At 32.7% G+C, this 14,563-nt stretch overlaps 2 protein-coding genes across 2 annotated transcripts; one reads left to right on the top strand and one right to left on the bottom strand.

Annotated features, from left to right (window-relative positions):
- Window positions 1-2,673: 2,673 nt before the first annotated feature.
- On the bottom strand, window positions 2,674-5,958 carry LOC139516424 (protein kish-B-like). The gene is made up of 3 exons (XM_071306530.1): window positions 5,844-5,958; window positions 4,520-4,651; window positions 2,674-3,006 (listed from the first exon to the last, which is right to left on the bottom strand). Exons 1-3 carry the CDS (start codon window positions 5,851-5,853, stop codon window positions 2,924-2,926), a joined length of 225 nt encoding a protein of 74 aa, XP_071162631.1. The 5' UTR covers window positions 5,854-5,958; the 3' UTR covers window positions 2,674-2,923.
- Window positions 5,959-5,987: 29 nt separating this feature from the next.
- On the top strand, window positions 5,988-12,877 carry LOC139516423 (heat shock 70 kDa protein 14-like). Its single transcript, XM_071306517.1, has 5 exons — window positions 5,988-6,017; window positions 9,163-9,259; window positions 10,273-10,433; window positions 11,572-11,630; window positions 12,038-12,877. Exons 1-5 carry the CDS (start codon window positions 6,000-6,002, stop codon window positions 12,114-12,116), a joined length of 414 nt encoding a protein of 137 aa, XP_071162618.1. The 5' UTR covers window positions 5,988-5,999; the 3' UTR covers window positions 12,117-12,877.
- The last annotated feature ends 1,686 nt before the right edge of the window (window positions 12,878-14,563 follow it).

Here is a 14,563-nt window from a genome sequence, read left to right as displayed (position 1 = left end):
CAATAATGTTCAGCAAAGTAAGATCTACAAATAAGTCAACATGACCAAAATGGTCAGTTGACCCCATTAGGAGTTATTGCCCTTATAGTCAATCTTTAACCATTTTTCATAAATCTAAGTAATCTTTTACAAAATCTCCACTGAAACTACTAGGCCACGATCATCTTTGGGGTATCTAGTTTGAAAATTGTGTCCGATGACCTGGCCATTCAACCAAGATGGCCGCCACGGCTAAAAATAGAACATAGGGGTAAAATGCAGTTTTTGGCTTATACCTATGAAACCAAAGCATCTAGAGCAAATCTGACAAGGAGTTAAATTGTTAATCAAGTCAATATCTATCTGCCCTGAATTTTTCAGATGAATTGGACAACTGGTTGTTGGGTTGCTGCCCTCCTATTGGTAATTTTTAAAGAAATTTTGCCGTTTTTGGTTATCTTGAATACTATTATAGATAGCGATAAACTGTAAACAGCAATAATGTTCAGCAAAGTAAGATCTACAAATAAGTCAACATGACCTAAATGGTCAATTGACCCCTTAAGGAGTTATTGCCCTTTATAGTCAATTTTTAACAATTTTCATTAATTTGGTAAATTTATGTAAATTTTTACCAAATATAGTTCTCTGTTACTAATGGGCAAAGTTCATTATAGATATAATTGTAAGAAGCAAAATCGTTCAGTAAAGTAAGAACTTCAAACACATCACCATCACCAAAATACAATTTTGTCATGAATCCATTTGTGTCCTTTGTTTAATATGCACATAGACCAAGGTGAGCGACACAGGCTCTTTAGAGCCTCTAGTTAGATTCAGCATATCAAAGAATCCCAAGGATTCAATTTTTGTTAAAACCGAACTACTTGTAAGTTTAATTTTGAACCCTTTGGACCTTTATGTAGACCATTTGAAAACGGGACCAAAAATTAAGAATCTGCATACAGTTAGATTCGGCATATCAAAGAACCCCAATTATTAAATTTTGGATGAAATCAAACAAAGTTCAATTTTGGACCCTTTGGGCCCCTTATTCCTAAACAGTTGGGACCAAATCAAACCCAACCTTCCTTTTATGGTCATAAACCTTGTGTTTAAATTTCATAGATTTCTATTTACTAATACTAAAGTTATGGTGCGAAAACCAAGAATAATGCTTATTTGGGCCCCTTTTTGGCCCCTCATTCCTAAACTGTTGGGACCAAAACTCCCAAAATCAATCCCAACCTTCCTTTTGTGGTCATAAACCTTGTGTCAAAATTTCATAGATTTCTATTTACTTAAACTAAAGTTATAGTGCAAAAACCAAAAAAATGCTTATTTGGGCCTTTTTTGGCCCCTTATTCCTAAAATGTTGGGACTAAAAATCCCAAAATCAATCCCAACCTTCCTTTTGTGGTCATAAAACTTGTGTTAAAATTTCATAGATTTCTATTCACTTTTACTAAAGTTAGAGTGCGAAAACTAAAAGTATTCGGATGAAGACGACGACGCCAACGTGATACCAATATACGACCAAAAAATTTTCAATTTTTGCGGTCGTATAAAAAGTTCAAGCATGTGATTAAAAGAGAGAAAAGGTATATAACATCATAATTTTTGTTCTCTCAAAATACATTCTGCAGTGGTAGACATTTTAAGCTGACCAAAATAATAGATATAAGAAGATGTGGTATGAGTGCCAATGAGACAACTTTCCATCAAAGTCACAATTTGTAAATGTAAAGTAAACCATTTTAGGTCAAAGTATGGTCTTCAACACGGAGCATTGGCTCACACCCAACAGCAAGCTATAAAGGGCCTAAAAAAATACTAGTGTAAAACTCTTCAAACAGGGAAACCAAGATTGAATAGACATTGGTTACACTTCTGTCTGGAATAGGCGTAAAATATATGACATGAGTTAATGCAACATACTCCTTCTTTTTATGCCCCACCTACAGGCAGTATGTTTTTCAGTCAGTGTGTTTGTTCATTCTTCTGTCCCGCTTCAGGTTAAATTTTTTGTCAAGGTAGTTTTTGATGAAGTAGAAGTCCAATTAACTTGAAAATAGTACACATGTTCCTTTTGATATGATCTTTCTAATTTTAATGACAAATTAAGAGTTTTGCCCAATTTCACAGTCCACTGAACATAAAAATTATGCTGCAAGGGGGGTATCTGTGTACTATGGACACATTCTTGTTGCTCTATGTTATGGTTACATGTATTTAATCATTAATGTTTGAGTTGAGCAATTGTGTTTCAACCTCTAGACACCAGATATATATGTATAAAGTAGTCTTGGATATTTATTGTTGATTATTAGCAAAAATAAATCTAAAGATACTGATCAGATATTCTTTATCTATAATGGTTTTCAAGAAATTAAATTTTAATGCAATTTACTCTCTCATCATATTGTAATTAAAACATAGGCTTCTACTGGGAGTGATACTTGTTGGCCATCTAGAAACAGTAACTAAATAAACCTTTCGTTATTTTACTTTCATTTTTTTTTAGAATCAGAACTTGCACTCAAAAACTTAAAGAAATATGTCTGATAACTGCTTGAAAGAAGATGAGTTAAAGGTTTTCAGAAAAACCATTGGATGCACAAATTGATGGCTTTAAAATCACATATCCTTTGGCCAAGTGAACTATCATTCATGAGCTACATAAGTACACTAATCAAAAATATGACATTTTATTTTTACATGATCAATGACAAAAATAATATATATAAATTATATATACAGGTACATATTATATGGCAACAATGTTTGTTTCACTAAATCTTAAGAATAACAACATGATATTTTTGTCAATATATCACAGAAATTGCTTTATTGTAAATCGCAAAGATATATTTCTGAAGAACTCCAGCGTTTACCCCTGTGTATTCCCTATTTTAGATAAGCATCATTTAAACAATCTCTTGAATCACCTCAGGACAAGTATATAAAATCCCATGAGAAGACATGATAAAGCCACTGGTATATGTAATCTTGTGCCAATAACGGATGCTGAAATAGAAAGTACAATTGCTAATGTGTAAATTTATTCAACAGTCTATATACTTCTGTTTTCAAAATGAATATTGTTTCTATTTGTTTTGTTTGGTAAAATATTTCAGTTTTTATAGACTGGTTATTTTTCTACTTTGGAACCTAAATTATAATTACATTTAATGTACAAAATGTTTTTTATGAACCTGAAGGCAAAAGGGGACACTAGCTGTCAAATTCATGTTCTTTGATATCATTCCAATACACAACTACTGAACTAGTCAAAAAGAAGCAATAAATAATGCATGGAATCCTCATGATGTAACAGGATTTTGAGTGTTTTAAAACCTCAAGGCCGTACATAGACCTATAATGGTTTACTTTTATCAATTGTTATTTGGATGGAGAGTTGTCTCTTTGGCACTCACACCACATCTTTCTATATCTATAAACATCATCTTATTAGCCATAAAATGACCTCGCGAGAGTGCTCATGGTTTCATATGTAAATCATTTTTATACCAGTAATCTATAAGGAATGATTTTTTGTGGGTTGAATTAGTCAACAAAATTGTTCTGCTTGGTTGATTCACTTTTTAAATGTTGAAATTTACTTTTTAATGACACATAAACAATCTATCTCCAGCTTAGGGTCAAACTGAAGGTTGAAAGAATGCAAATTCAACCAATGAAGTTCTATTATTGACTTGCAAGCTGATAATACGTTAGCTTATTTTGTCTACTTGTAGCAAAATATTGTTTCAGTACAAAATGTATTTGCTTTTAAAAATGTTAGAAAGAAAAAGATAAATAATATTTTATTTTTTTGTCTTAATCCTAGTTAAGATTGAGTTACTTTTCTCAGTACAAGAAAGACCACATATACTGTAATACAGATGGCAGACTTTTGGCAGATTGTTGTTTTTTTTAGTCTCTCAAGAATGTGACACATTTATTAAGCATGATATATAATAGCTTAACATAATAACCTAAAAATGTAAATCAAGTGATATTCTTGCAGATTACTTTTCAGCACATTTAGAAATCAAGCTTTACATGCCATAATGCATAATTACAATTACAGGACATTCTAATCTTTGTTTTTAATATAACTTGTAACCTATCTTCTAAATACCACATGTTCCCTCCTTAAATGTGTCCCAGTTATGAATTCTTGTTTTTTAATGTATTTGAATTTCTATGGTAATGTTGCAGCTTGGTTCTTTTCTGAGTGACCTTTATATATTTTTACACCTTTGTATTTTACAAATTAAAAATCGACTTTTATCTATAAAAGTAAGCATAATATAAATCTGTTTTTTTCAATATGCAGACACAGTGCCTCTGGTATATCAAATATGTTTGTTTTACTAGTGTAGCAAATTTTAAAATAATCTGACAGATCACTTTTTTACATACACTTTTCATGTGGTGAATTCTCATTATCTCTGAATCTTTATTATTTCGTTATTTCTGTTATAACATATTATTTTCTGTCTATTTATGTACTGTACAAGGAATACTAACTTACCTTTATAAAATACCCCAAGAAATCCTTTTTTCTCTGACAAAAACCACTGTTTAAGACGTGGGACTCTTCTCATATATGCACAGGTACAAACAACCAAAAGACTAAACACTAGAATCCCCTCAAATGAGTATACTGCAATAAAATAAGCTTTTTTTTTAATACATGTACTATAATTATTCTTTAATTAATATGCAACAAGTTAATAATTGAATTATAAAGTAATATTATTATTCAAATCTGCAAAATCATAGATATTTAGTTGATGCATATATGAATATGTTATGATTTTGATTTGAAATATACATGTATATGTATGACAATGTATATGTATGGGTCAGTATTTTCAAAAAACTTTAATTACAATAGAAAGTCATATGGTTTAAGGTAATCCTGTCTTTATTGTGTCTTTGATTTAGAAATCTGTTCCAGTTGACCCAAGAATCTGTTCCACTTGAACTTTTGATGTCATTCTAGAACCTTTCCATTGTGGCGTCAGATATTTTCTATTATGATGTCAAAATTTTAAGGGAACTATCATGACTATTGAGATATCCAGTAAAGGGGGACAAATAGCTATATGGTGTATTGGTTTCTAGTCACCTGATGATATCAATCTAATTTGATTATTTAAGAGAATAACAGGGTTGTACACATGTCACTAATGTGAGGTCAAGTTTACATGCAGAGATGATTGAAGAGAAAGTTTTCAGTTGTAAGGTTGGATTTAAATTTGCATGCATTTATTGTCAAAATTCGCCATTATGTACCAACCTGGTAATACTTGAATATAAAAACACCACAAAATGATTACAATAACAGTAGTCAAAAGGTCTGAAAATTACTTTTAATACAAATGTCTGATGTACAAATCATGAATGTGCATCTCATACTCATAGGTAGTCGTGGAACCGTAACTCAGACGTCCTTGAGTTATTTTTTGACTATATGGTCTGCAAATAGTCAAAAAATGGTAAAAGGACATAAGAGCTAGGGTTCTGAAGCATCTAACTATATTGACTATCATCAAGTTCAGGTTTTATGCACATGATTCGATATAATTGCAGTTTATTATTCTTTCAAGACAGCCAAGTGAATAGGCAAAAAACTATCTAGTATTTTATGACTATTTTATTGATGGTTGCTAAACGGCCAGTGGCAAATATTTCAGGACAGTTTATTGACTAAATGACTTATGTATCGTTAGGTCTCAGTCGGCAGCCCAATAACAGTATTTCAAATTATCAATGTCAGGGACCTTTATAATGTGTAATATGGGAGCTGTCGTGGTAATTTTAAACTGAGAAGGAAAATAGTTCTGTTTTACCATTTGTCATTTTGCGTGTCCGGAAATTACAGAAGAAACATAATTTCCGAACCGTATGCGATTCTCCGCAAGTTTCCGAATTTCCCGAATAGTGTCAGTCGTTATATTCCGCCGATCTCCGACTGATTTCCGATTGCAGTTGCATTTGTGTAATGCATGATGACCATGATACATGTATGTCTTCAAGTCTCGATAGAGGCCTGTACAGAATTATTCAAACTATAGAGAGTGTTATTTATTAGAATATCTGCGGGGTTTCTTGAGCTTAAATCGGCAGAGTCTAGGAAATAATGTCATTAGTTTTTATACGACCGCAAAAATTGAAAAATTTTTGGTCGTATATTCAGTGGTATCACGTTGGCGTCGTCGTCTGTGTCGTCGTCGTCTGCGTCGTCGTCGTCGTCCGAATACTTTTGATCACTTTTAGTTTTCGCACTCTAACTTTAGTAAAAGTGAATAGAAATCTATGAAATTTTAACACACGGTTTATGACCACAAAACGAAGGTTGAGATTAATTTTGGGAGTTTTGGTCCCAACAGTTTAGGAATAAGGGGCCAAAAAGGGGCCCAAATAAGCATTTTTCTTGGTTTTCGCACCATAACTTTAGTATAAGTAAATAGAAATCTATGAAATTTAAACACATTTAAGGTTTATGACCATAAAAGGAAGGTTGGGATTGATTTTGAAAGTTTTGGTCCCAACAGTTTAGGAATAAGGGGCCCAAAGGGTCCAAATTTAATCTTTGTTTGATTTCATCAAAAATTGAATAATTGGGGTTCTTTGATATGCCAAATCTAACTGTGCATGTAGATTCTTAATTTTTGGTCCCGTTTTCAAATTGGTCTAAATTAAAGTCCAAAGGGTCCAAAATTGAACTAAGTTTGATTTTAACAAAAATTGAATTCTTGGGCTTCTTTGATATGCTGAATCTAAACATGTACTTAGATTTTTGATTATGGGCCTAGTTTTCAAGTTGGTCCAAATCAGGATCCAAAATTATTATATTAAGTATTGTGCAATAGCAAGAAATTTACAATTGCACAGTATTCAGCAATAGCAAGAAATCTTCAATTGCACAGTATTGTGCAATAGCAAGAAATTTTCAATTGCACAGTATTGCACAATAGCAAGAAATCTTCAATTGCACAGTATTGTGCAATAGCAAATATTTTCAATTGCACAGTATTGCGCAATAGCAAGAAATATCTAATTGCACAATATTGTGCAATAGCAAGGAGTTTTCAATTGGGGTTATCTATTTTTGTCCAGAATAGTAGTTGAAATAACTTAAATCATTGATTTATACAATATACAATGTATATTCACTTTTACTATCAACTGATAAATTAAAACAATCTTTACCATTCAGTATAACAAGTACTCTTTTACATTTTAATATGTATTTAAATGAGTAGTTATTGTTATAAACTCCATTAGAAATTTGAATTGAGATCAGTTTTGGGATAAGGGAAAGGGGGATGTGAAAAAATGGGGGGGGGGGGTCATTTTTTTTCATTTCAGATTTCATAAATAAAAAGAAAATTTCTTCAAACATTTTTTTGAGAGGATTCATATTCAACAGCATAGTGAATTGCTCAAAGGCAAAACATTTTTTTTAAGTTCATTAGAACACATTCATTCTGTGTCAGAAACCTATGCTATGTCAACTATTTAATCACAATCCAAATTTAGAGCTGAATCCAGCTTGAATGTTGTGACCATTCAGCGTTCAACCTCTGCGGTCGTATAAAGCTGCTCCCTGCGGAACATCTGGTTTTAGTTTAGTTTAAACATATTTATTTATAGTGGATTAGGAAACAAGTTTTGCAACTTATATTAATCCCTTTCCACTTTGCGGACACGAGTGCTGCCTTGTAGCGGCATTAGCCTGCTCTTTTTCGAAATCTACAAGGGTGTCTCTAACGGTGCAAAAGATATGGCTCTCTCTAACACGGGTCAGCCATTTATCGTCTCCTTCCGACGGACTATCATCGTTTCCTCTAGACCATACTCGCAAATGGTGTCAAGGGAGAGCCGAAAATTCAGTTCCTGATATTTTCATCCCAGACGAGAATCGAACCAGGAACCTTTGTGTTAGTAGTCCGATGCACTACACCACGGCTCTCTTACTGTCATTAAATAGAAGAGATTTGTATTTGAAGAATTTGTATAGTCTTACTTTAAAAATCTTTGGTATTTTTTTTCTCATGATGATGCTTGCTGAAATTTAAAGTTGAATGATTAGGATATAGATTAAAAACGAATGAATACGTTGCTAGGACACATGTCTGTTTATATTATGGAACATGATTTTCAGAGGCGGATTTATGGGGGGGGGGCAGGGGCCTGGGCCCCCCTTTTTGGGAAAAAAATTGGGTGCTTATATAGGGAATCACTGAAGCGCGCCTGGAGCGGGCCCCTAGCTCTTAGGTCAGTCAGTGGGTCCCCACTTATGAAAAATTCTGGATCCGCCACTGATGCTTTATTCAAAAAATTTGTAAAAAGTATTGGTCCGGCATGGTTTTTTTTCTAGATAAGGAGCTACCGTTTTTAATTTGGGGGGGGGGGGGGGGGGGCAGGACAGGAGTTTTTAGTTAAAAAAGGGCAGGGTGAGATACTTTATAAAAAAAAGGGCAGGATGACAATTTATGTTTGTTATAGCGCTAAAATATTTCCCAAACCTCCAAATATATATAGAGTTATTGCACACTGCACGATGTAGCAAAGAATATTTTTTGTTGTAGAATCAAAATTTATGAAAAGTTTGTTTCTTTTGGGATAATTTTCCGGAGAGTAATTAGAAACGTCTGATGATGGGATGAGACTTAATAACTTAATCTCCATGAAAATAAGACTTGCGAATACCAATATATTCCATACCTAATATCATTGACTTTACATAAGCAATTAATTTAATCACAAACAGTTTCAAAGACAATTGACAATGACGAAAGGGACGGAGCCAAATAATCTCCATGCAAATTAAATATGCCAATGCTTATATACAACTGCACCAAATATTATTGACCTACCACAAGTGATTCTCCATAAACTGACATAATCAACCAGATGCTCCGCAAGTAAAACCTTGGCAATTTAAAAGTACCAATGGAAGGATAAATATTGTTCAAAAAATGCAATTAAATGAAATTTCATTTTAAACTGTTTAATTTTAAAAGAATAGATTTGTATCTCTATACCTAGAGCTGAGACTGGGAAAACCTCCCACTGTGAAAATCTGAACTACTCAGTTCTGTAACTTGATCAGGGAAGAAAAAACTTAAGTTATAATTTTGTGTTTTTATGTACCCATTTCAGGCAGCTATACTTACTGGAAGTGATGAAACAGACATAAAAGTGAATTTTGAACAAAGTGAAGTTGAATGTCTGAAAAAATCTATATGTGTAAAGGTAAGTAAATGAGGTCAAATTATCCTACAAAACAAATATTATATTGACATCAATTCTTATACTGTCAAATCTGTACAGGAAGATCACTCTTTGGGCCAGAGACAACTTACCTCATAAGAGAGGTAACCTTTGAATTGAGGTTCTAAATTCATATGTATTACTTCAGCTGAATAAGAAGAGAGTGAACTGATAAGACAAGATTTCTCTTCAAATTTACTGCATTACATGTGACATAATTTAAAAAAATGAATTATATAGAAAATTATAACATAATTATCAGTATAGTTTATCATGCTAAGAATTTCTTAAGCTTTTGAGTTATAAGTAAAAACACTTATGACCAGATGGATGATAGTAGGAGCACATCTTTTGAAAAGATTAAACATCAAACAAAAAACAGGCTTGATATGATACATCATTAATACCTGAAGTAAATAAACTCAATCTAAGTATTAACAGAGACATATAATACAATTGTATTATATGTCTCTGGTATTAATACAATATGAAGAGAATATATTCCTTGGGTGTTTGTTTATATGCTAGTAGGGCTAACACAATCAGTGGCGGATCCAGGGGGGGGGGGGGTTCCGGGGGTGCGCACCCCCCCTTTATTTTTGCCGATCAATGCATTTGTATCGGGACATATGTTTTGCACCCCTTTGCACCCCCCTTTGCCCTGGGTTAGCACCCCCCCCCCCTTTTCGAAAATTCCTGCATCCGCCCCTGACAATAGCTATATGTTCCAGTTACTCTAATTTATCAACCAAAAAAAATTTACGCAACATTTTGACTTTTGTCTTAAAATGTTAGTATTTTAAAGTTTTCTGCATTAAAAAATAACCTGACAGTGATTTTTTTTTACTGAATTAGAGATTAAAAAGTTATGCTTAGACCAGTAGTTTAAATGATACATCAGAGGTTGCTGTTTCCAAAAAATATTCCAGTGACATGTCTTATGATTTTACCTAATAAAGTACATTGTAATAATGTATCTTCATTTGTTTAAATCGGCAGCTAGTGAGTCTACATGCCAACTTTATCCAGTCTTTCCAGCTTTAACGCCATTTCCATGTCGAAAACATGAAACTGTCACCTTACCAAGTAACCAGACATCTTTCAAACTAGAGCTGTGTGAATGTAGTAATAATAACTCTGTAGATGCAGATCTGGGAAAAGTATGTATATATGCTTAATACTACTGTTTAAAAAATTTGCATACTTCATTCCTTTTGATAATCAACTAATACATTACTGTAAACCAATTTATTTTCGGGAATACTATATTTCAAGATAAGCCCTTTCTATCCCTTTTTGCTGAGATTTAATTTCACGATTTTCATATTCACTTGAAGTAGTTAAATAAGGAACTATCATAGTTTAACATTTTCGCGACGATTTATATTCACGTTATTTTTCTACTTGCCAAAGTCACGAAAATAAATCGCTCGCGAAAATAAGTTGGTTTACAGTATTAAAGATTTATTTTCTACACTGATATAAACAACATACAATAGCAAAAGTTACTGCAGTTGGTGTTTCAGATGCTGGAGCACCTTGTGTGCCCTTCCCACTGAAGCAAAAAAGGAAAAAGAACAGTATGTATAATACCGGTAATGGTAAATTTCAAGCCAATTTTGTCTATATGGAAAATAACATTGTTAGAGCTTTCAAACCTTTTTTTTCTGAGATTTTACAAAAATCTCAGAATGTAATTGACAGATAAGATATGTATTAAGTGAGGGACTATGAAACGATGTTCTTTCTTTATTTTTTTATCTGTTTTATCTTTAGATTGTCTTGTAATGTAGTATGAAATTCAAAACAGTGTAGCTGTGGCCATTGATTGACACATTAAAATCATTCATTGACTGGGACAATTTAGGTGAACGTTGGTATGTAACGACCAATGCTCACTATGTACTTTTTAAAGACACTTAAACTATGGGGTCACCAAAGGTTCTCAACACCTAAATAAAGTAATTCGAAAAATTAATCAGAAATAACACGATATTTTGATTTATATCAATTATATAAATCAAAACACAAAGGTTATTCCTGATTAATTTTTCGAATTATTTTATAATTAAAGGCGTTAAGAAACCTTTGTTGACCCCACAGTTTAAATGTCTATCGTAGGTACGTCATGAACAGTGGTTGTTACAGACAAACGTTCACGTAAATTGTCCCAGTCAATGGATGATTTTGATGGGTCAATCAATGGCCACAGCTACACTGTTTTGAATTTCATACTATTGTTATCAGTTGTATAAATGCAATATTTAAAATTGAGTATTCCATTTTGTATCATTTCAGCTTGTAATGCAGGATCTACCCAAATCAGCAGTAGTATCAATAGTTTTCCATCTCAGAAGGTATTGTATTAACCATTGTATCATAATTACATGAAAAATAATATTCAGTCTGAGTAAAAAATTAGATGTTTTTTCTATGATCAAATATTTCATTTGGAATTTCTTTGAAGGATAGGTGTACAATGGCAGTTTTAGGTCACCTGACCTGAAGTGTATTGCAAGAATTCTGATTTCTGTATTCTGACTTCAATCAGTACAATATGAAGTGATAGGGTCTCATGGTCCAAAAAATAAATAAATATCTGACAGTTTAAAAGTCTAGAAATCAGTATAACAGTCTTGATGAAAGCCTGAAGAAGTATAGACATATCAAATATAGGATAAGAGAAGATGATTAGAGTAATAAACAATATGTTGTGTCACTTATTTGTAAAAACATGCATCACCAAACCTTTCATTTTTGTCAGGAATGGATCATTACATGTTACATGTAAAGAAGCAAGTTCAGAAAAGACAGTCTCAATTACAGTAGAAGTTCAAAGTTGACAAGCCGCTGATGATTAAAACATTACAATTATATATTATAAGTTATTGCTTTGATGGGTCTCCATCATTGTCTGATTGACAGTTGTATGAGGATTGCAGTATTACGTTTGTTAACGATATTCTTCTTTTTATACAAAGTTTTATTTCCCCAAAGTTATTCTAATGGATTATACTAGTGATACACTCATGTTTAGTACTGTTATACGATACTGACTTGTAAAGATAAGAGCTATAGATAAGATAACTGACTGAAATATAATGAAAGACCAAAATCATGTGTTTTATTATTGTTTTGATTATACCCAGTGGATGAGGACCAATAATTTCTTATTTTACTGTAACATTTCAATTAAACAATTTCTGGTTCACTATTATGTTCACTAATACTATATCTCTGTTTTAAAGAAGTGGGTATACTGGTTTCACTCTGTCTTTGTGTCCTTCAAATAAATGTTCATTCTTATTTCATCAGGCTCTTTAATCAGAGCTTCCTGAAATTTGGTTAAACCCCCACTTTGAAGTAAGGTGGCTTGCTGGTTTACCTCAGTTTGCCTGTTTGGCAGACCTTCTATACATCAGTCCTTCCATCCTTTAGTCACATTTTCCTTAGAAACCATGATTCAGATTCATATCTTCCTGAAATATGTGGTATTAAGCTTCATTGTGAGTATCATATACCCGCTATTGTGTTTTCACATTCATCACTGTTCAACTGACTGTAGACAAAATATTTATATATTGTTTAGAAGATATGAAACTGAGCACTCTAAATTTTTTTATCAAGCTTCATATGAGCATGCCTTTCACATCCAATGCTCATCAGCTTCCTAAGAGGGGTATCTTTAGTGAGAACAACACCCCATCACTTCTACTTTTTAATATCTTTTAAATGATAGGAATTTCATTCACAATGCCAGTTTAAATTTTAAAGTTTAGCTTAGTCACCAACCGTGCAAGGGCTGTATAGCCAGTCAAGGTCGTTAAAAACTTCCATTAGCAGTAAGTTCAGGTACTCAAAACTTCAATTTTGGAACATTTGATTAAGCGTCAATGTACTGTCATCATTTACATTCTTTTACTACTGTTCTTTCCAAATTGTGTTGTCATTAATGAACCTATGTGTGTTTTGATTTAAATTTGTGAATGATATTAAAATCTATCAACCAACATGTACACAATGAATAAAAATAGTAGAACTTAGTGTTAAATTAAAAACAATAATTATATATCTTGAAAACTCTAGTTGATAGGGAAAATCTGACCATATAGCAAAATTGTTAAGAAAATAATGGTTCTTTGGTAAATCCAAGAGTTGGTGGTGGGGATGTTCTGATTGTTTTCTGTCGTGTGTGATAAAAGCTGTAGAATATGGCAGTAGAAAGTAAAATCACAAAAATACCGAACTTCCAGGAAAATTCAAAAAGGAAATTCCCTAGTAACATTGCAAAATCAAAAGCTCAAACATATCAAACGAATAGAGAACAACTGTCATATTCCTGACTTTGTACAGACATTTTTTTTTGTCGAAAAAGGTGGATTCAACCTGGTTTTATAGCTGGATAACCTCTCACTTCTATGACAGTAACATCAAATTCCTAACAAAAGTAGGGGATCATTATATTTAAAGGTAGATTTTGGTAATCATACCGTGAATACCTTTTGGCTTCTTATGTTTTAAAGTTTGATTGTTCTTAACCTCAATTTCATTATTAAACAACTGTTTAAAAAAAAATTGTCAAACAGATTGCCCACTAATAATGAGTAATAATGGGATAACTATATTTTCTATAAGGCATTCTTTCAATGTCTACACATCCTGCAGACACCTGTTGAACTATAAGTAACCAGTATGTAATGATTAAAATTGAGAAAGGAAATGGTGAATATGTCAAAGCGACAACCACCCGACCATAGAGCAAACAACAGCCGAAGGCAACCAATGGGTCTTCAATGTAGCGAGAATTTCCGCACCCGTAGGTGTCCTTCAGCTGGCCCCTAAAATATGCATAATAGTACAGTGATAATGGACGTCATACTAAACTCCGAATTATACACAAGAAACTAAAATTTAAAATCATACAAGACTAACAAAGGCCAGAGGCTCCTGACTTGGGACAGGCGCAAAATTGCGGCGGGGTTAAACATGTTTATGAGATCTCAACCCTCCCCCTATACCTCTAGCCAATGTAGAAAAGTAAAAGAATAACAATACGCACATTAAAATTCAGTTCAAGAGAAGTCCGAGTCTGATGTCAAAAGATGTAACAAAAGAAAATAAATAAAATGACAATAATACATAAATAACAACAGACTACTAGCAGTTAACTGACATGCCAGCTCCAGACCTCAATTAAACTGATTGAAAGATTATGTCTTCATCATATGAATATCAGGTACAATCCCTCCCGTTAGGGGTTTAGTATCATACTATCATAAAATATATGAGA

Source organism: Mytilus edulis, chromosome 1, assembly GCF_963676685.1.
Source record: "Mytilus edulis chromosome 1, xbMytEdul2.2, whole genome shotgun sequence".
NCBI classification, from domain to species: domain Eukaryota; kingdom Metazoa; phylum Mollusca; class Bivalvia; order Mytilida; family Mytilidae; genus Mytilus; species Mytilus edulis.
This window is presented reverse-complemented; position numbering and strand designations above follow the sequence as displayed.